The 23093-nt window shown below is 36.9% G+C and overlaps 1 protein-coding gene across 3 annotated transcripts in view; it reads right to left on the minus strand.

Moving 5' to 3' along the window:
• The window catches only part of DLC1 (DLC1 Rho GTPase activating protein), a 226610-nt gene that overhangs the window by 195619 nt on the left and 7898 nt on the right, over window positions 1-23093 (minus strand). For 2 of the 3 annotated variants that reach the window (XR_009728053.1, XM_061370794.1), the window contains exons 2-3: window positions 17922-18030; window positions 15891-17058 (exon numbers count right to left, since the gene is read on the minus strand). Coding sequence is in view for 2 of the 3 variants with exons in the window: in XM_061370794.1 (XP_061226778.1) it covers window positions 15891-16946 (1056 nt within the window). In the remaining variant the exon portion in view is untranslated. The remainder of the gene's footprint in view (window positions 1-15890; window positions 17059-17921; window positions 18031-23093) is intronic. The other variant, XM_061370803.1, reaches the window with a different exon arrangement.

Raw genomic sequence — 23093 nt, forward strand, 5'->3', positions numbered from 1 at the left:
GGAAGATAAATATTTCTAAATATGCAGTTAAGTTCAGTAGTCATATTGACACATATACCCAGCTTTTACACTATTCTTGAAGAGAGATGAATAGAGAGCTGAAAGCAACACGTGCTTATGGAGAATGACAGAAAAGGGCACTGGGAAAAGTGTCACATAGTTTCCTCAAGCTACATTATGGTGACCTCAGAGAGGCAAAAAGCACATGCAAATGAGTAAAAGAACACCCACAAGTTATTTCACATGGGAATGTTCAGTTTAAATATGATTTTAAAGCATGGGTGCTTTTCAAATAAGATTGCCCTCAGTGAGAGTAAACTGTGAGTTTTAATACAGAACGGATGGGAGTGTAACAAGCAGGAGCAATACTGCAACTCTTAAAGATCCTTTTTAAGGCTCCGGAGGGACTTCCACCTATGTATCTCAGGTAATTGCATAGATCCTATTACTACAACATCTCAGGGCACCTTTAATACAGTTCACCTCACATTACATGTGACAAGGAAAAATATTAACCCCATTTTAAGGATGTGAAGATAGGCATGATAAGACTTTTTCCTAAGGCTAAAGCAGGAGATTTGACCTAAGCAACAGTGCTGGCTACCGGGCTAAGTTCTTCTCTGTTTTTAACCTTGCTTGTCTGATCTGTCCCTGGAGTGGTAACATTTGGAAGTGTATTTAATGCTGTGGTTAGAGAGATAATGACTGTGTTTGCTATGACTATGTCTGTTGGGGGATGTTTCATTACTGGTTCTCATGTTTCAGGCTCAGTTCTGACAGTGTAATCAAACTAGAAAATATGTAAATCAGAGTTTTCTTGATATTTATTGAATGCATGTATTGTTTTGCTACATTTAACAAGAGGGTTGTTTTTTCTAACATTCTTTCCCTGTTCCCTTCATCTCTAGAGATTTCCAAAGCAGCTCTGTGTAGCTTTATGTTTATCAGATTTTTTTCTCCTTTTCCTCTCTGAGACAGGAAGCTGAGGGCTTTGACCTCATCTGGATCTTTCCCAGTGTCAGGAGGTGGTCTGTTCAAAAAGATTCCATGACACTGATCTCTTCCTGATTTATCAGATTGCTAGGTCAGTAAGTAAAGTCTCTGTTTTTTCCACAGCTGTGAAATAACCAATGGACTCCTCTGAGAGCTAATTATCAAATCTTTTGAATATTTCTTTCAAGGAAAAAGCGCTATCTTTCTGGTTAGTAAATTTCACCACAGTGTAATTTAGCAAAGACTGCCTAATTGTAGCTCTGGCTCACATGAAGCAGTTCATTTGAGTAAAATGTTAACACTGAAGACCTGCTTCTTTGTATTTTTTTCTCTGTCCTATCACTGTCTTTTCCCATAGTCACAAAACCCTTTTACTGTTCATAAAAATATTATAGAGCAACTGTCACGTCCAGTGAATCCATCAAGTGACAAATAATAGGATTCTTCTGTATGCCTTACATGGATATGAGACACTGTTACAGATTTGTCATTTTTCTGTCTTTATCCTTGTCACCAATAAACCCAGCCTTTGTGTTACTATTGCTTCCACACATGACTGGCCATATCCATACCCTGTTCATTTGACATTAGATACAACCTAGTGGAAACATCTTCATCACAAGTTAGAAAGCGTCTTTTCTGACACTTGGTGAAATCAAGGAAATACGGAAGGAAGTCTCCAGTCTCCAGAACTGCCAAGACAACTCTCTTTAAACACCTGGCAGAAGTAATCAGAGAACTCCTAAAGGTTCATATGTCCCAATCTGATCTAATTTATTTAACAGAAAACCTTGAATTGAAAAGCATAATTAAATGGTTATTTATTAAGAGATTTCACTGATAGTTCAAAATTTCTGGCTATCAGGTCAGTCAATAGGCTTAAGCTTGCAAAAATCCCAGAACACCGACAAACTCTTTGCCTACTGTCTTTCTTTCTCTTAGTTTCAGTACATTATATAATTTCAGCTGGGATGTTCTTTTTTAAGTTACAAATTTAATACGATTCTGCTGGCTATTGAAAGTATTAATAAAACACTCATTTTGCCTGCATTTTATACCCTCAAGATTTAATAAAGTATTGGAATTCAAGAAATTCTAACCCCTAACCCCTTCTCTGCTTTCGATCAAGAATAAATAACTTTTCTATTTTGATTTATTTATACTTGCACTAATGTTATTATCAGTGATTCGTCTCCCAATCTACTAAATTTTTATTAGATTCTCTAAAAAACACCTCAAAAAGGTAGGGTGTTTACTGGAGATTATGTGATAAATGTTATATACTTTTTAAAATAAAACCTTCTACAATAATTATTTCTAGAAATTCTCATATTGCTTTTTAAAACACATAAGACACAAATGGAGTTAATTTCTACAAGACAGACTGATCTAGCACAAATGAATGCTTATCCTATTTCCCTACAGAATATGTGAAGTGATATAATCACAAAGCAACTGTTCCACACACTGCCAAAAATGATCAAAACCACTGCTACATGATACATATGCATACAACATGGGGACTCCCAGAGAAAGGTAGAAGATTCTGTGCTTTGGTCATGGTAGAGAAGACAAATCTCACTATTTTTCATGGAGTAGTGGGAACCACTCAAGCAGAGAATGATCAACACTATAATCAAGTAGATGCCATAGATTCCTCTTGATACAGAGCCTCCTTGTGCATTACTGGGTTAAGTCACAGTTCACATTTGCTGGATCTGCTGAAATTGTGGCCTGGGTGTAAATCTCAGTTGGTGTTCAATAAAAGAGCATCTAAATTAGAGAGAGGGCTCAAATCCAAAATACCCACTATAAACTATTCTTAACTATTACACAATCCTATCCACAACAGAGATTTTTCCCTGTCTGTACAGAACTACATTTCAAATTCAATCCAAGCACTGTATACCACTGAATCAAATGTTAGGCTTAACAATAAACAAAGAAACTCTTAAACTATAGACAAACATTTCCTTTGCATCTTTAATTAAGCCTTAGCTGCCTTGAGATGACCAGGAGAGAGCACTGAGTTTTAGCAGCTGAATTTCTCTTTTGTTTCAAAGAAATCTGGGGTAATATCAGGGGCAAAACCATCCCTATTTTCAGCTCCCTTAACACTTGGTGTTTAATAATCCCACAAGCCATTTTTGGTGAAAAATGTGTTCCAAGAGGGAATAAAAATGTGTTCCAAGAAGGAACAAATCAGCTATTTCTGTTTTAGTCTGCCCGTACACTTTCTACTCCAGCTCAAACAGACAAACCTTACCTTTGATGTTCACAGTCCTGTCCTTACCAAAGACCAAAGCTAATACTAATGGCAAAGGCGGGAAATACTATTTGCTTTAGGACAGGGTCCTAATATTAAGGGCCTACAGAAAAGAACCAAATAGTTCCCTTCTACTACAGGCAATAATTCAGAAAAGCAAAAGAAAGCTAATTAGAGACAAAAAAACCCTTAGCGTACAAGACATAGCCTATATTTTAAACACATTAAGAGCAGCTTAGTGCTTATACTGCATAATATTTGTTATTTCCTCACTCATCAGTTATTCGGACTGAGTTTGATTATGCTTGCATTATATTCCCTGTCTCGATCCCCAGTGGTATATAGTTTTGTTTTCAAAAAAGTTTTATGTTGAAGTGGAATAGGACACTGACTTGTAAAATGCTGGGAAATGCACATCAGGAGGATGCATTCATGGAGAGTTGAACAGCTGGCCAACAAAATGAACATATTACCACAAGGCTACTGGGAATTAGTTAGAGAACTAGAAAGCACAAGTACAGGGGGAAAAATATTCTTCATTAGCTTTTACACTGGATGTGATATATTTTAGACAGCTGAAGCTAAATCTGTAAAAAAAAAAAAAGAGGCTGCCTAGTTTGTCTAGGGCCCAAATTTTAACCTCACGTTAGAAACCCATATTCTTCTACCAGGGCATATTTATCAAATTCAGCTAAAAGGAATCTGTAATGAACCAACCTCTTTAAAAAAAACTGTCTTTAGGAGATATGTTGGCAGTTAATGCTGTCCAGTCAGATCAATTATGATCTTGCATCCAGTCTGGTTGAGGTAGAGGACATAGTCAAAAGTCTTCACACTGCAAGCCATAGGAGTACAAAACTCTGATTACATCTGATAACTAGTCTTTCAATTCATACCTCTTGCACTGTGCAGATATGAATCTGCTTCTCTCTAAGATCCTTTTCTTCTTTCTAATATCTGATTTTTTTTCCCTATGTGCAATCCTAAACTACAGTTTTTCTTTGTGAAGCACTGCTTTAGCATCTATCAAAGCAGGTGTGCAACTCTCAAAGCAGGCGTGCAACTATCAAACCATGCAATCCATGCTGTGAATTATATGAGATAGCGAAATTCAATGTTGCTTATCATGCTTTATATCACATCACTCAGTAAATTTACTTCAAAAACATGCTCCTGGCCCAAGCTAAAACACTTCACCCACTAGCATACACTCAACCGACATTTCTGCTCTCTGGGAACTCATGTTTTAAAATTTTGGTTGTTAAATTACATGCAGTTACACACTGAGAATATAAATTCTAATTACCTCATTTTGGGACTGCAGATGATTTAACACCAACAACAAAGAATCCGTAATGATTTAAAATTTACACCCATTCATTTTCAAAATTAAATATTTTGCTCAAACATAAGGTACCTTATCATATGCAATCAAACAGAAAAGTTATACAAAACCCCAAACTTAGACAGAATGCAATTTAAAATACAGATAAAAATTGCCAGATTAAAGGATTCACAGATACCTGTAGTTAACCATGTCACATTTCATGCAATTTTACTAGTTCAAAGACTCAGAATTATGAAGAAAAAAGAATCTGTGATAGACTTATATAGGATAAGCCCCTTCAGCCAAATATAATGAATATTGAGGCAGGTAAAAATAGATAAGGCAGGAAAAAAAAAGCAATCACAGAAGAAAAGCAGACAGGTTTTTTATTCTTTAAGCAAATCAGACTGCTGGATTTCAAAGCAGAAGCTTTTCACACCTGCATTTTGCACTGAGCTTGTTATTCAAACAAATATTATTTTGGTAGATGGGATCAAAGGACAACTACACATCAGATAAGAACTGGACTCCATAGTTTCTGAGGATTCCTAGTGTGCATAAAAGCAAAAGTAAAATGTATCTACAGAATATATGAAAGTCAAAAAAACTGCCACCAGGAACTGCGAACAGAAGTTAGGCTTGAGTATCTTGACATCACTTCCTGAACTCCTTTCTCTTTTTCTGTCTCACAGGAATTGCTTGTGTTGGTTTCTGGCCTGTGTATTCATACAAATACTCCAAAGCAATATTCAGAGATACATACAACTTGTTTCATATTTTAAAGGACCAGCTACTTCAAGATTCAGTGATTCTGAGTTTTTTACTCAGAGTTTTTTACTCCCCACCCCCCCATCCCTGCAGTTGCAGAGCTCTGAAATTAAGGAAGTACATCTGTACTCAAAGAAAACCAAACTAATTTCTCAAGTGGCTATTTTTTTTTAAGTTAGTACTGTAACTGTAATCAAAACAACTGTAACAATAATTTAAACAAGCATATATTTTCAGATAGTGGGTCTGTGGGCTCCTCCTTTCCCTCTCCCAAGTGACATGCTTTAGCAGCAGTTAGGTGACATCATTAGAGGTCACAACCAGAACTTCAGAGTTTGACAGATGGGCTATAATTGAGTTACTCCCCACTTTGAAGAACACAAGAATTTCATGAGTTTTTACAACAGCACACTCTTAAAACAGAGGTCTGCGGAAAGCAAAACGATGGAAAATCTGTTGCTATTTCAGTTGTGTATCTGGTAAGATGGAAAATTTTTCAAGTCTACACAGATGGTAAATAAATTTCTGCTACATGAGACAGTTCCTGGAATAAAGAAATTTTCTCAAATATCAAGTGCCAATTTTTTTTATTTTTTTTTTTACCAAGACTTATTTTTAACTTTCCCAGGGACTTACTGAGAGAGCTGGAGAAGTGTCCTTTCACCTTCAGAATCCTGGTCTAACTCCAGAAATAGCCTCTAATGTTCTCAACATAGATGAGCTTTCTTTACACTTTAAAAGACGTTTCAAAGCAAAGATCAAAGCTCCACAATCATACTTTGCTGCTGGTAAATACTCCCTCTGAACACTGGCTAGAAAATAAGAATTTCTATTCAAACCCTGAAACAATTGTCAATGACTAACACTGCTGACATTTAAACTGTCATTATTATGCTTCATGAGGCAATGCCGCTGACACAAGAAAGCTTGTCTTCCATGAACTAAGCGTAGTGGAAAGGACTGAGAGAGGAGCCCAGATACAGGGACCAAGTCACTGCAGACTGTATGTGCTAAGGAAGCACAAAATAGTTAGGGTTTTGTCAGTCTTATAAATGGATCTGAGTAAAGATTTTACACAGCTTAGAAATGGATGCTGTGCTAGGGGACTAGTAGCTACTATCACTACTGCAAAACTTGCTCTAGAGGATATTTGGGACAGTTTTTCCCCTCATACCACAGTGGAGTCAGTCACGGAAGTTGCTCACCCTTTTCTCCAACACCTTCATATTCCCTTCCTAATCTGTTCATGTGACTGCATGGCTCTGCTTGGCTGCTGCCTTGAGCCTGAAATCAAACCATGTGAAATGTTGATGCTTGCAAAGAGAAAAATACACAGTATTCTCATGTCACTGAGTGATCTTTTCCTTACATATGCATAAGCTCCAAAGGGCTAAAAGGTTTAGTACAGCCATACTGAGCTTAGTACATAAAATGAGGAAAACAAAAATATATAAAAATATCAAAGCATTTTTGAAAAAGCAGGAATGAAGGGAAAGAATTAGTGATCTTAATGTACTGATGGGAAAAGCCTGGGTAGGATGAAGAAGGATTTTTTTGTGTGACGGGCAGTGTGGATAACCTAGAAAAAAGTTGACATTCTGCTTTAAGGTTTCTGTTCCAATTCCCAAGAGAGCAACATTCAGGAATATATGTATTTCCTCTCAATGTGATTAAAGCTAATTTTCCCAGCATAACTATTCATAGACTTCAATATGCAAAAACAACTGATTGGCTTCAAATGTGTATTTCAAAAGAACCTACAGTCAGAATTATGAGTTTTTAAAAACCTAACACATTGTTTGTGAAACATGCTAAATTACAAGTGCTGAAGAATATTTACCCATAAGAATATTAATTAAGGTACAAATATGGAAGAACCTCTCCCCAAATTATCTTTGACTGTGTTATTAGCAGTACTGAGGAAGGCCTGGAAACAGACAAACTGATCAAATGGGAGTTGCTCTTGTGAGCTGACAAAGTTTTGTGCAATTAAGAGTTGAACAATCACTTCACGTAGAAAAATAAATTAATTTTCACCTTGTTATTTTCAGGCTTATCCCATCTATGAGACGGTCTTCTCAATATCCCTGTCTTTTTTGTCTTATTCTCTTATTCATGCTCTATATTACTTTGTATACAAGTGTAAAGCCTAAATAAGATAGTACTCATCTACCACATAATCTTGACTTCATCTTTAAAAAATTAGAGAATATTTGTAAACACGTGTTTACTATACTAGAATAAATTCAACAGATATAGTGAGGTGTGATGTACACATACAGTCACTTCTAAATCAGTGTGATTTAAATACAGCTTGGCATTGATAGTGTAGTGTTTCAGAAAATCTGGATGTAGGAAAGTAGTTTAGTTTACATTCCCAAATTTTTGCTTGTGGCCATGCTTTTTCATTTTCAATGCAGTAAAGATGTCAGCTTTTAAAATACTTGGAACCTGAAATTGCACACAGCAAAAGCCACGACCTCTAGCACTGCCTTTGTTTTTCCATGTAATTTATACCTTCATATCAAATAGCCATAAGTCTGGTATCAGTGATTATTAGTGCATGCAAACCATCCTTTTTATGGTTTGGCTGAGGATACCACCCAAGAGTTTAAACCATGTAGTACAAGAACAGTACCAGCTCCTTAAGTTTTCTCTTATTTTTTAATGACTATACTAGCTTATATATTTTTTTGTTAAAGCACGACTATCAGAATAAGACACTCAGTATATCCAAATGGAAACCTTTGTTTAGTTAAATTTGTTGTATGCAAAAGTGTTTAGGAAGAAGACATCTTGCAGGAAAGGGTAAATAAACTATTTAAGAAATATTTTACATATTACACTTGCTATTCTAACTCTTATGTAAGGTGAGACTACAAAAAACAGTGTGAAAAATATGAAAGTTATCGCTGCAATAAGGCACATTGTTGAAGAACAGCCTCATCTTACAGTGAGCCAATTTTTCATTAACACAGTGTGCATAAGCCAAGTTCCTTATATTTCATTGTAAAAGTGCTACATGTCAGATGCGACAGCCATGAAGAAGAGCAAGGATCTGGTTTACATTTGCCATACATTTGCTTCAGCACACACTGACATACATAGGGAAGCTGTATTGCTGCCTGGATATTCTTTTTTTTTTTTATAGGAGGAAGAATATCCCTCTAAATTTGAATTCATAACCTTTTTAGGCTATATCCTCTGGAGCTTGGAATAGTTTTTGGCAGCAGAAACAGTATTGTTTCATTTTGTAAAGCCATATTCAATACACCCTATCTGTAGTACAGACTCCCTTCCCTTTACAAACCTCCTATGTTGCCAGTAAGAGAAAGCAGTAAAAGGACAAAGGCATGAGCAACACATTTTTAGGTGTTTCAATCATATACACTATCATGAGAGGAGGCAAGGAAAAACTAACCAAAACAAACCACCACCACCAAGAAGACCTTGGAAAGCACTTTGCAGATGGTTCCCACCCTCCTGAAGTTCAGCCCATGGGGTGGGGATGTGTATGTGTCTGCTTATTTGCTTTTACCTACTTCACGGGAATTAGTCAGATACCCGTGGGCTTACCCACTGCTGTACTAGTATGGCCAAATACTCCTTAGCAGCAGTGGCAAAGACCTCAGTGCTGCAAAACCTCAGCCCCCAGAGCCTGCCAGGTTGGCTGCTCTTCTGTGCCCCATGCGCAGACACAGCACCACTAACAGAAAAGCTTTCAGTTTCAGCACAGGTCATATTTGCGCTGAACAGTTGTGCTGAAAAAGCTGCTTTGCCATAGCTATCACTCCAAAGGCTCTTTAATCTAGGCAGGAGTTGCTCTAATATTGACTTTCCAGGTTACTACTGTATTTGCTGTTTTGAATGGAAGCTGTATCTGTGTGCCCCTCTGGTCTCTGTGTTTTCACTTGATTGTTAATTCAAAGTGAACATTCTGCTCATGAAAGTGCCAGATAAACAGCTCTAGGAAGCAAAGTCCATTTTTTAAATTTTTCTTTAACCAATGGAAAAGTGTGTTGTGCATAGTGATGTCATGTAATCCAGAAGGTTTTGCCCAAGTGTTTTATTTCCACTTCCCATTTGCTAAACCGTTAAATTTGGGTTTTGAGTACTGTTCCTATTCATTCCTTCCAAGACAGCTTCCCTCAAAAATGTGGTGCTATTTACGAATCTGGTGTCATTTTAGGAAGTGGTCATTGGTCCATTTAACATGAACTACAACTGAGAATTTGCAGGCTAAAACCAGGAAACAATTGTCCCTTACCATACAGACATTTTTAAAGATGAATTTTAAAAGCAAACAAATGTTTTCAAAATTTTTTTTTTTTCCCAAGTCAGTTATTGCAGACCTGCACATAATTAGAAAATTCTGAGTATAAACTGCATGAAACTAAAGCTCTTTACATTGGTTCCAAGAAATGTGCAATATCACTTTGGTGAAGCAACAGTATATGACTACGAACCATGTATAAATACAAATACTTTCATGACCATTTTAGGTAGCTCAACTTCAACTAATGCATAGCTTGATGTGCAAGAGTCTCTTGGTTTGCAGTCTAGACAGCACTGGCAGCCTTTAAAATTTATTGCTGAACACTGTCACAAAAATGTGTCAAAGTAAAATTTGCATAAGGGTCATACTGTAATGGCCTGGCAGTCATCCCATCCTGTTCTGAGCTTGTTTTAAATACTTTTTAGATTGTTTGAAATACATCATACTTCAGTCCAAACACAAAGGAAGTCTGTGGGAAAGCATTCTTTAGCTTCCCAGATGGAGATAATACTTATGATACATATTTTTTGTGAAAGCAACAGAGAAAATTCATGGTCATGTAACCACAGTAATAGGAGCGCTTTATCACTACCACTTTCTAATAATTATCATAGATAAAATGCATAATTTTGAAAAGGTAGATCCAACTACTTCAGTACATTTATAGTTTTGAACTGCATGTTCATTATTAAATGGTAAATTTAGGAAGCAAGTTTTCTATAGAGAAAAGAGAGAGAAATATTCATGACAGTCAAGGTTTCAGATTTTTCAGAGAAATCATACTATTTGTTTTGCTTTACTTGCAGCTCTTGCCAGATTCATCCCAACGCCTTTAAACCTACAACCATTTAATAGCAATGTGCAAATGCAGCAAATTCTTTGTGGTGAAGCAACTGTGGATCTCAGTAATAGTTGCCCACTGTACTACTACTACTACTACAGACTGTAGCTCTGAGATGTGGGTAGCTAACATGAGATGCGGTAAGCTAACTTTTCAAAGAGCTGTTGTGGCTCAGGATCTCTCATTAATTTTTGTTCATATTCACATTATGAGTTTGGAAAAACAGATCCATGCTTTTTTCTAAAACCTTTAGAAATTTTAAAAACTTTGAAAAAATTTAAAAAGTCTCAAAACGATAAGAGATGCAGAAATGGAACAAAAGCAAATCCAGTTTCCATAGATGCTAATATAGATTTCTGTGGTTTGAATGATCATCTTTAAAAAGAGAGTATCAGTTTTTCAATATTTGTATTTGCCATTGCTCTTCACAAACCTGGGGAAAACCATTCCCTAGATGCCAAGATTCTATTGTTCATCTCTGCATCTGAAAACAAAGCTATTCTGGCATAAGCACAGGCCTGAATTTTACAGGAAATATAGTTAGAGAACCATATGATTTGAAAGTAATTCTGCTGTGATACTGCTTCTATAGTGACTGGCTTCTGTAGTCTCTAAGGTTACAAATTATTATATCAGTCAAGTTCAGCTAGGCATACTCTAAGAACATAGACATACTCTAAGAACACAGCAGTTCCACTGGCATCCATTAATGCTTTTTCCTACATTTAAAGCAGTGAGGCCTTGGTCTCCCCATGACCATACGGAAGCCATGAAGCCTTGGTATCCTACAACCATCCAAACAACATATATTTTTGTCCAAATTTCCATGATCCTTATAAACTAAGAATTGCATATTATTTTTTTCCTGGTTGTTAAATTTCTCCAGTAGAATATTTGCACAACAATTATCTTTAAAAACTACTCAATGGGAAAACATAAACTGTGGGAAATGAATGTATTTAAACATCATATTTGTCAAAAGTGCAATTAAAGATGATTTGCTTTGAAAATTACCAACTTCTAGAGCTGCCATCTTCCTTCAGCTGACAGTTTCAGACTGAATTCCAGCAAAAGGCATATTCAGTTCCTATGACAAAATCAGGATACAGCAAAACGTATTTAATTTTTAATTAAGATTTACTGTACATTCCTGTTGGTTTTATTCAAACTTTTATCTTCTTATGTCTGCCTTTCCTATGCTGACCTGTCTCAGTGGTTATTGCAATGACAACTAACTATGCAAGTGGGAATATTTTAGACTGGATCCCTAATAAACCCGTTTCTATTAAAAAAAACCCACAACATTTTGACAGTCTTACAAGATAAATTAAAATTGTTATAAAAAAAAAAAAGAATCGATCATTAAATTATCCCCATTCAGAGTCAAAATTGAGGTAAAGGGAGATTAAGACTTCAGAAGTGACAGGCCTGGAAACTCAGCCTCTGGTATTTTAACTGCAACAAAATAAGAAAAAGATCTAAAATTCTGGATACTATTGTTCACAACAAGCTCACGTAACTTTTTAAATAACCATCTATTGTTGACAAGTGAATGCTCAGTTGAAAAGCATTATGCATCGTGAATGGTAGAGATGGAAGGGAAAAAACTTAAGAAAACCATTTAAGTAAAATAAGTAGCTCTTATGATATTTTTGGAAGCTTTCCTATTGCCTCTCCCAGGTACCTTACGTGGAGGACTAAGGCGGCAAACAAGGCTCCATAGACTTCCTGTGGAGTCATTTTACAGGGTAATACAAGCAGAAGCTCCTGGAAGAACCTAATTTTGTAACTTGCCATAAAGAGCATAGCTTTAGCCTTGTAAAACAGAACTCTAAATACAGACTGTAACGGAAGGGGGTCAGCCTTCACATCACCTAGAAAAGCATAATATTCAAGTAGCAAATATGGATGGAAAGACCCAAACTCAACTATTCAAATTCTTTTTCCCCTCACATCAGAATAGTTATAACAGATGAAATAATGAAACAAACTTTATTGCAACAGTCCAGAAAATGTAAATCCATGCTTTAAAAACCCACAGCTTTCATGTGGGGGAAAGGCACTGCTACAAAGACCTGTGTCACCCCAGATAACATTATACTCAGGTTTATTACGACATTTACTGCCATTCTTCTGATAATATTTTTCTTAAATTAACTTGCATCTCATTGACACTGGCGGCTGCTGTCATGGTGACATTAGCTGGGTCCTTAAGTATCCTTTGCCAAACTACAAAGCATTTAATCTAGAAATCTGGATTAAAATAGTAGCAATAATAGTGAACACTAGGAAACAGCTCTGATAATTTAGTCTGGTAGGAATGAGTTTGAGATAACATCTATTGGTTGAAAAACTTTTACGCAGGCCACAATGAAGAATTCAAAGTAATAAATGTGAAAAGCACCAGTTTCATAAAAGAGAGATAAGGAATTAATATACCGAAACATTTACTTCATTCCTTTTTCAGTGACACATAAGCAAAATGTTTCAATGAGACTGAAATGCAGGCTGAAATTACCTGTGAAAAGAAACTGACACAAATTAGTCACATATACTCCATTTTTAGCCTCTTGATTATCAGTCAACACAAAACCAAGAAAGCTGGATTAGTGTGTGATTTTTTCAGTCAGACCTGTTATCATTAATTTCTCACAATTAAATTCAGGTGCTTCCTGTTTCCAAGCATTAAGAAATCTTTCTGGGAAAGCAAAGGAAAAGAGGATGCTTTTCATCAACCATCTGAATTGTGATGACTTGAGGCAGCAAAGAATGCTGAAACAGCTGGACCCGTTTGCAGAAAGCATCTTCAGTGTCAGTGCATCCATCATGAGTAAAGCAACTTACTGAAAGGGAGCTAGTGCTGGTCAAAGACCCTAAACTTTAAGCCCTTAAACCCTCAAACCTGTATTGGCAGAGGAAGCCAAACAGGTCCACACTGTCTCACCTCAGCTGATCCGAAAATAAGAAGGGAGATCATGCTTTACTGCCACAATTAAAAGCAGTTTAATATATGTTAACAAAGAACAGGTTTTCAGAATTTAGTACCAGCAAGAGCAGAATGAGACTACTCAAACATCCTAAGAACTTAGATGTCATGGAAGTAGCTGAAGTTCAACACCTTTCTATGACCTCCTAAGATGCCACCTGGAGGTTTGGGTGCCCAAATGCAATTACCAATTCATCCCCTTGTGCCTTTTCCAGTATTCTGCCCTTCATGAGCACATGTTTACATGCAACTATAATTGACACTCAGCATTAATCAGACGGTGTTGTGTTTTAGGCCTTAACTGCACTGTTTGAACTGCTGACCTGGAGAGAAAAGGTTTTATATACCATTCCCAATCCCTTAAGTCTTCCTGTCACTGCAAAGCAAATACTTGGGGTTTATGGATGGATTCAGTTTCAAGTCTGTTGTTTTTCTAATGTCTTGTTAAAATTGCAAAAGTGGCTTTTGGGGAAAGTTTGTAAATATATGCACATTTTTCATTACAGATTATTACCAACACAGGCAGCCTTTTGTAAAAGAGTGCATGATTAGATATAAATGATAAAATCCTGCATGCAGCAACATTGTTTGTAGAAGTGTCCTGTAAACTCAGAGAAATAATCCCAAAAGCAACAGGAGATCATATCTTTTCCTTTTTGCCAAACCTTTTACAGTTGCTGGTAAGGACTTAACCAAAGTGGTACAAGGTCACTCCTTCAGATTTACAGACTACATCCTCTTTTACAGTGCACACAGCTTCACAGTTCCTGCAGTCACATAACTCTCAACTTTCCTTGAAGGAACTCCTTGTTTTGCTCCTTTCTACGCTTATATCTTAGTTTTACTTACTATTCAGTCTCACTGGCATTTTATCTTTTTATATTTTATATAACTCTTTTTATATAAAATATATTTTTTTAAATACTTAATGGCACAAACACAAATAGATTCTTGAATAGAATTCTGGTGAGCATACATTTAAAAGATGAGTAAGTGAACTCTAAACAAGAGACAAGATGATACATGGAAACTAGTAGGATCAAAGCTATTAAAAAATATAGCATGGTATATCTTGCTAACAATACGAAATGTACACACAGATATTAGCAACTATGATTAGAAAAAAGGAAATGCTAAAGTAGAGCAGCTGAGAATACGTTTATAATACTAAACTAGTTTTCAAACATAATATCAATTTGGTTAAATTTTATAGTTTTAAACTTGAAATGTTTTCTACACATGGGTAAGTTTTGCATTTGTGATACTGCTGACTAGCAGTTTCTGTTTCTTAATCATAATTCAGAGACTAGTTACTGAATCATTTGAACAGTTACCACATTAACTGGAATTTCATGAACCACCAAAGGAAGACTGGCTTTGAGGACTTCCGAGACCTTTTGCAAAATTTACTTACAGCTTCTAACCATATCAATTGCATGCTAATATTACTAAAGTGTCAACACAAGGAAGCAATGGCCAGCAGCTCAGGATGCTGTGTTGGCACAGGGTACTTCAGACATGTGATCTGTGCTTTAGTGAAACAGTTACTGAGGCACTATGGATGATAAAACAGTCCCCACACCACCACTTAATAGAAACCAGACTTACTAAAAACCAAACCTAACAAAAAAAAGAAGCTGGATGATGTCAAATGAAAAAAGGCAACGAGAAGTTAACAATTACAATTTGGTTAGTCACAAGAATAAGCAGCATAACTAGGAATGCTAGACTTTAAGCTGAATTCTGTGGTCCCACAGTCAGCACATCTCCTTCCATTAAAGCCAATGGGAATTTTATTGCCAGGGAATATGTCCATTAATGATACTCTACTCTGTAGACAGTGAAACTCTCCAGTTGCTTCAAAATTTCAAAACATTGTTTCAAGCTCAGCAATATTATTTTCCTTTTTTTTTTTTTTTAATTGAAATCACATAGGCTCATGGGGCTGAGCTGAAAACCAAAGAACTTCTGCAAATTGTTTCCACTCTTTTTTTACCCTTTTAAAGTTTTGATGCATTTTTTTCTCGTTCTGTTTTTCAATAGAGCTCCAAAACCCTGGACACAATCAGTTTCCTAAAAGGAAAGAGATAATGATACCTGACAGCAGCAGAAGAAACAAAAATAAAACCAAACCCATAGAAGATACTTATTCATTTAGCCTCAAACATATATGAAATATATAAGTTATCTATAAAGTGAAAATAAGGTATCGTACAAATTCATGGATTAACCATTTTCCGACTTTAAAAAGAACTCCTGAAACTTAGCTGTTGTACAGACACATTTTTCTCAAAACCATTTAAAGAAAAATCTGACAAACTAATAAAACAAGACTGAAAACACATTTTATTTTCAACCAATTAGTCATGGAATCACGTTCACAAGAAACTAGGGGGAAACAGGAAAAATCTCTGCAGCTTATGAGAAACCTACCTTTCTTTTGCGCAGTTTCACTTGACTGTCTGAATATTCTTGTGTGGTCAAATGATTCCTTACATGTAAACACTGAATGTCTTCTGCTGAACTGACATTTGAAAAGCATTCATTTTCAGGGGCCACTTGAGGTTCTGTGAAACCACTTTCGTCCAGACCATTTTCCACTGCTGGGATGTGAGAGCAAGGAGAAGATTGCATAAGGCAGTCGCTGGATTCCACTGCTGAGCACAGTTGTCTGTCACTGCTGGTGCATGATTCAGAAGAAATCCCACTCTCTACCACATTACACTCAGACTTTCCAAGCCCATCTTTAAAAGCATCAGATTTCCAGCACTGTTGTGCAATTACAGCAGTATGAAGCAGCTGCTTCCCAGGCTTAATAATTTCTTTCACATTTGGAGAATTAGAGCAATTTTCTTCCTCTACATCTACTACTTCATTTAAGCCTTCACAATTACAAAGATCTGGGCTTTGGCCAATACTTCCACAAATGTCATAATCTTCCACCTCCTCTTTAGGAACTGTGTCACCACCAGGTTCCTTACTTGTATCTCCAATTACTCCATATGCTTCAGCTGCCTTGTTGCACTGTGTTATTGGTAACATCTGTGTAAAGGAGCCTGCTCCATTTAAACTCTCCTCTTCAGCATTTGGTTCCCTTCCTACAGCAGTAATGTGGTAATTAGCACTATCCAGGTTTAGTGCTGAATAATCATCATTGTCATCAGACACATGGACTAGCGTTTCTGTGCTGGCCTCCAGAAAACACTCCTCATCCTCATGGTTATCATTTTCATCCACCTCCTTTGAAACATTTCCCAGCTGCTTTGCAGGGAAGCCAATCAGCTCTCCACTATAACAGCACTCTGGAAACGAAGCGCATTTTTCTTTCCGGTCCACACTCAGAACCTCATCTTGTTCCATACTTGTCTGCAAGTTAGCAGCTACAAGTCCGTGATGACATGCTGTATTATACTCCACAGACTCCAAAGACAATCCCATCCACTGGGTCACATGCTCTTCCCAGCTTTTCTTTCTGATTGCTAGAGACATGTCATAACAGTTCAGCAGCAGGCTGCAAGGTACCTTCTAAAGAGGACCAGAGGAAATGTCATGGCTGCTGTGCACTGCTCTAGAGGGAGGGAGGGTTTCATCATTTTAACATCTGCAAGAAAAAAAAAAAAAAAAAAAAAGGCTGAGTTATTGAATCAACTCCAAAGAAAAAGAGAAAAAGGAAGGAACAGTTTAAATAAAAGTGTAAAAGCAAGATAAGACAGCAGGCTGGGCCAGGATTTAGAAGACTGTTTTGTTTAAAGTTTTAATACTTTTCATGCAAAACTCATGACAACATTCATAATTCAGAATAACTTTTTTTCTGATTACTCTCCAGTATTGAGTAAACAAAAATGGCATAAACAGGCATGTGGACAGGCAAATAGCTCCAGAGCCAAGATTTGACAAAAAGTCTTCACTATGTCTGTCCTAAGATACTTATTTCCATGGGTATAAATGGCACTATGCCTTATGGTTGGTTTGCACACAGAGTTATTCTGTATTTCTTCCCCCTCCAGAGATGCCCATGGAGTGCAGAATTCTGGCTGTTTCCCAGAGAGGTAGAGCAGAACTTGAGGGTTATTCTGAGTTTACCAAAGTTATAAACCACTTGCCCTTAGGAGTAGCTTTGGCGTATTCAGTTGCTCTCATTTTTATTGTTACTGTTTCCTCTTCCTTCAGGACAAGTTGTAATATGTTCAAGTATTATGTTAAACTGCAGGGAAATCAGTTGTGTGGTAAAAAAAAAAAAAAAAAAAAATAAAAATCAACCCTAGAAAAATGAACTTAAGCTTTTGGAATATTCCTTACCTTAAATATATAATAACATCTGAAAAAAAAAAAAAAATCCCAAACCTTGATGAATATATTCAGGATCTGCTAATGTAAGGAAAGGAGGAAACTCTTACTTAGGATGGGGCTCTGCAGAAGGGTAGTTTGTGAGCCTGCATGGTCAGTTGTAACTGTGCAGCTCACCTGGATTCCTGGGTTCTGTCAGAGCCTTCTGTCCCTGATCAATTATCTAGGTGGGTATTTTTCACATATCAGGCCTTCCAGATGATGGCATTTGAAATGCATTATGACACTGCATGTGCAAATTAGCACAAAGAAAATATGTCATATTAATTTATGCTTTATAAAACAAAATTAAGAAGTTAATTTTCAAATAACAAAACAAAACTTCTGCCCCAGAAAACATTAGAAGTTCAAGGAGCAGACGCTTCTACTTTTCACTCCCTACATAAGAACTGTCAGCACTTGGCATGGATCTGGTTATTGATTTCAGCAAGAAAGAGGATTAAGTACTGAGTTTGTTCTGGGTCATTTCAGTTCACTAAGGAAAATTCTGATTGCCCACTAGGCCACAAAGCTGTCTTGACAAGCCACATGCCTGAAGACATAAAAGCATTTGCCTTGAAGGAAATGCAGAATTATGCCTGTGCAAATGAACATCTGTAAATTATGTCCCAACAAACTAACTAGCAGGATAGAGTTGTACATGCTCCTAGATCTTTAACCTCCTTTGAGGATGACATGCTTCATTTCACGTTCACATTTTCCACCTCTGTGGAGACTGTGCTTAAAAAGAAAACATATTCATAGGGTAAGAGAATTCCATGAACAAGTCATTAGCGTGTGGGAGGCTGAGAAAAACGGAAAATAACACAGAAGCCAGGCCAAAAAAATTACCCGCTTTTAGAGGCAAAATTTGGTAGTAAGAAGTTAATGCAACTTTAAGATCCTCTTGTCTTTCCTGGCTGAACATGGGAATAAGCCTAAATATTAAAATGTAAAGTCAAATTATTGTATAAATTTGCAGCATATTTGCATTCTTATACTGACTTAATATTTATATTCTCTTACTATTTCTATGTGTTCAAGGTTCAAAATTACCAGAGTGCAAATCAATAATGATAATACTTTCAACTTCTGCTGCACCTTTTCCTGATGGACCCTAAAGCTCTAATGTAAAACTAACTAAATTAGTTTTCCAACATCATGGTGTTTTGTTTTGACCTCTGAAAGGTTTACTCTACTGCCCTCCATTAACACTGTAGTTGCACCTGGGTGCAACTCATTTGCAGCTTCCATCTCTCTTCCCCAACTAAAACAATAGCTCCATTGACTTTACAGAAGATTAAACATGGCTGCTACTGCCATACAGGGGAATTTCAAATGAAAATCAAGGAAAGACACCAGTAATGTTAATGGTAAAAAGCTAAAATATCCAACTTCCCAATGACATACATGCATCCATTTACCTAAGATTTAGGCTGCTTATAATGTGCAGAAGGCAGGCATTCAAAGAGTTAATGGGTGTGTATTAATCTTGCTGCTGCTAAATGGAGTTACACGTGGGCAGAAAGGGAAGAACAGATCCCTTACTGTTTTTCATTTTTTGGATGTGGAGAGTTATATTTCAAGGGGCATGAAAAACAAATAAATTTTACTTTAGCAACCCTTCTGTTTTACTTGTGTTATCACTAGTTTGGGCTTCCTCATAGAATGCAGAAAAAATGATTAAACAGGAAAATATCAAATACTTTTCTTGAAAAGAAAGACAAATAAATATATGACAAGGGCACTTTCATTGTCCTCTAAAATGTGAGCTTATGTCAGCACTGAGAATGAAAAATTTACCTTACATTCGCCCCCTCTCTATGCAGCTTCTGCTACCAAACCATGAATTCCCATGGCACATGAAAGAGCCCACAGTTTGGCAGAAACTCACGTTTCATCCTCTCCCCCTCCACTCCTCAAGGTCTTCATTATCTGCCAGCTTAGAAATTATTTTCCTGCCATAATTGCTTGACTCTTACAGGCCAGCAAGACATTTCTTTCTCTTTTCTACCTCTGTATTCAGGGTAACCTATTTCCTTTGCACTCATATGCAGGCAAATGTGCTTTGGAGGATTCACTACTCAAGACCTCAGTGAGATTCATAGCTGTGCTCCTTTCTCTGCCAGAGAACCAAGTGCGTTGCCACTTTGCAGAAGTGCTTCTGCCTTGATTTCTGCTTTTCTGTTGTTGCTGCTCACTTTTTTGTTGACGTGCAACATCCACTGTCTTCTGAGAAATACCCCTCTCAAATCCATTTGTACTCTTCGTAGTGTTTACAGAAGATGTAATTTTAGATGGATTTTGTAGTAATTTACTGCTTGTCTTCTTTTACTGTAAAACATAGTGGAAATGATAAATAGGGCAAAGTTTTTATGCTTGTTTATTTTTGGAAGTTTTGCATCAAGTCTCATGGAACTGATAAAGCACAAAGTGATGTATAAGCAAGTGATGAACTGGTAGGATCTCCTATACTTATACTGACATTTTCTTTCAAGGAGGATTCCTGTGACTTTTTTCTGAGAAATTCAAATTAAACTGTTTCCAGCAGGCTTTCAAAATTCAGACAGAATTTCTTTATTTCATGAAATTCCATTCAGGTTTGGTTGTGCTGCGCATTTTTCAACATGCAGTTTACCTTCTCTCAATTCCCTCCTCAGGGAAGGATGAGGGCCTACAACAAGGATCTTTAAGCAGAACAGCCCCTATGTCACCCCTCTGTCAGAACAACTGACATCCCATGAAAACTGTGCAAGCTGCAGCAGTAAGACCTATGAGTTGGAGCTAAAGTGAGAATGGAAAAGGAAGGAATGCCCGTGTCTGTGACTGTCTGGATCTGTCACCAGAGACCCAGCTCCCCTTCTGGGTCACAGGACAGGACAAAAACCCTCACAGTTACAAGAGTAGGGAGGCAGAGGCACACAGTCAGCTCCTCCATCTCCTTCCTCAGCCTTCCAGGACACAGGAGCGGACCCCACTTTGGTTTTTCCAGGGTGGAAAAAATGGGTAAGGAGAGAAATGTAGAGCCATAGAGCAGCAGCAGCCACCACATGGGATGGGGCAATGAACCCCATGCCATTATGATGGAAGGGATATGTCAAAAGCAGGCATAAATAAGATACCAGCAAGCAGGATGACACCTTGGTGGTATCCTCAGCTGGCCAAGCCGAAGACAGCCACTGACCCAGTGGAACATCCTTGCTGTCTCCACCACATCCACCATACTGACAATTCATTGCACCATGCATGACCTCTGCATTGAAACAAATAGAAAAGCTTGGGGAGGGAGAAAATCACAAAGAGTACTGAAGAGGTTTCTAAGTAGAAATGGCAGGCAGTTTCAGAGAGGGCAGCCCAGGCAGAACTGCCCCTACTGTCCTGCCAGTGAAATTCAGATTTTTCTAATGCTTTACATGGGATGCAGATCTTTTCTGTGAAAAAAATAAGGCAAAGCATTGCTGACGAACTTACACAGAGATGAAAGACAGTTTCATTACATTTTTTACATAGCAGGCATGTGTAAGCAACAGAGATCAAGCAGAAATATTTATTCTGTTATCATTATTTTATCTTCTTTGGTCTGTGACCCCAGTCAGCAAACTTTGTTTAAGGAAGCCTGAGTGAACAGGGTCTGTTTCCTATAAACTCATCTCACATCTTCCTGGTCTGGCTTACATTCAGCTCTTTCAGTAACTCCATACCAGCTCTGAGACAGAATGTTGTTTACAAATAATTTGAGATAAACCATAAGCCTCTAGGTCTTCACTCACTCAGCTAGTTACTTTAAAATATTCCCTGTTTTAGAATTTACAATCCTTCCTTATTTCCTGTACATATACCACCCTTCGGGTTTTACTGAAGTGGAGGCTCACCTTGTCTGCAGTTTCTATATATACAGCCTTTGTAGTACATAGGTATCGACCATACTAAGCCCTGATGTCCTAGAGTAGAATTATAAGGATTTTTCGTTGCAGGGTATTAATGCAGAGAATATCAAATGCATTTTCCCTAATTTCTTTGATATATGAAAGATAATCATGTGAGATCAAATATTAAAAGCAGTTTGAACTAATAACCATTTTGAAGATATTTCCAACTTTATTCTAAAAATCAGAAAAGGCATAGTACTTTTAAGACAAGTATGTCTTCAGAATGAAACTATAAAACAGTTGAAATCTTTCATATAAATTTTAATAGTAAGGTTTGCATGCGTATGCATGTGATGCATTTACATATTACAAAAGTAAACACAGGCCAGTAATACAGCTGCTTCTGATTTTTGTTCTGTCAAACACAACCATAGCCTGATAGTGTCTTTTTACGTTGTAGCTGCCATTTTCTCTGAGATCTCTTTTTGTTTTCAGCCATAAATTAGTGGATAGAAAGAGAAGTATGGTCTTTGTATAGCAGAGAAAGGTCATAAATAATTAATACATGACTGAAATCCATAGCTCAAGTCCCATTGGCTCCAACAGAAGAGTTGGTCTTCCGTAAAAGTATGTGATGCATACTTGATAATCTACTTTTTCAAGAAAAGCCAAGGAAGTCCTGCCTACGCTAAAACAAACAGGTATATTGAAACTGGCTGACTCACATATATTATATATATGGTTTTGCTTAAAAAAAATAACTTGAAGGACTCAAATCACTGCAATCCATATAACCATAGAGACAGTGAAGCTTACTAGACACTGCTCACCTAATTTTTTCCTCTTGTGCACTCTACACAAATTTTGAGACAAAAATATACCAAAAATAAATGACAAAAATTAAAAATCCTAGCCCATTTCTTTCCTTACACCTCGTTTGCTGTTGTTCTGAGAGAGTACATGAGCTGAAGATCTAAAGAATGAAAATTAAATAAAAGAAAGAAAACCCCAAACTACAAATAAAAAAGAAAAAGGAAAACAGAAAACCAAAAGTGAGAATATATTTAGGTTTCATTGGGTTTGTTGGGTTTTTTTTTTGCTTTGGAGGTTGGGTCATTTTTTTTGTTTGTTTGAGGGTTTTTTTTAAAGTTTGTTATTCATACAGGGGGACCCTAATTGCAGTGGAGAGCTAGGAGAAAAAAAATGTAGATTAAATTCCCGGGCAATAAATATAATGACATGCAGTTATAAAACTATCAAACTATCAATGCATAATAAAAGCCCCTGTGATATACCCCACCAACCAGGAAAAAAAACCAACCCCGAGCTAGGAATCACTGTGGCTGGTCAGAAACAGAAATAGGATTTCTTTTTGTTCGTTTTGCTTATGCATGTAAAGAAATAGAAGCTACAATGTATAGTAAATACAAATTATACACAG

Source organism: Neopsephotus bourkii, unplaced genomic scaffold (assembly GCF_033783945.1).
Source record: "Neopsephotus bourkii isolate Nb327-2 ecotype Australia unplaced genomic scaffold, CSIRO-AGI_Nbou_v1 NB_168, whole genome shotgun sequence".
NCBI lineage: Eukaryota > Metazoa > Chordata > Aves > Psittaciformes > Psittacidae > Neopsephotus > Neopsephotus bourkii.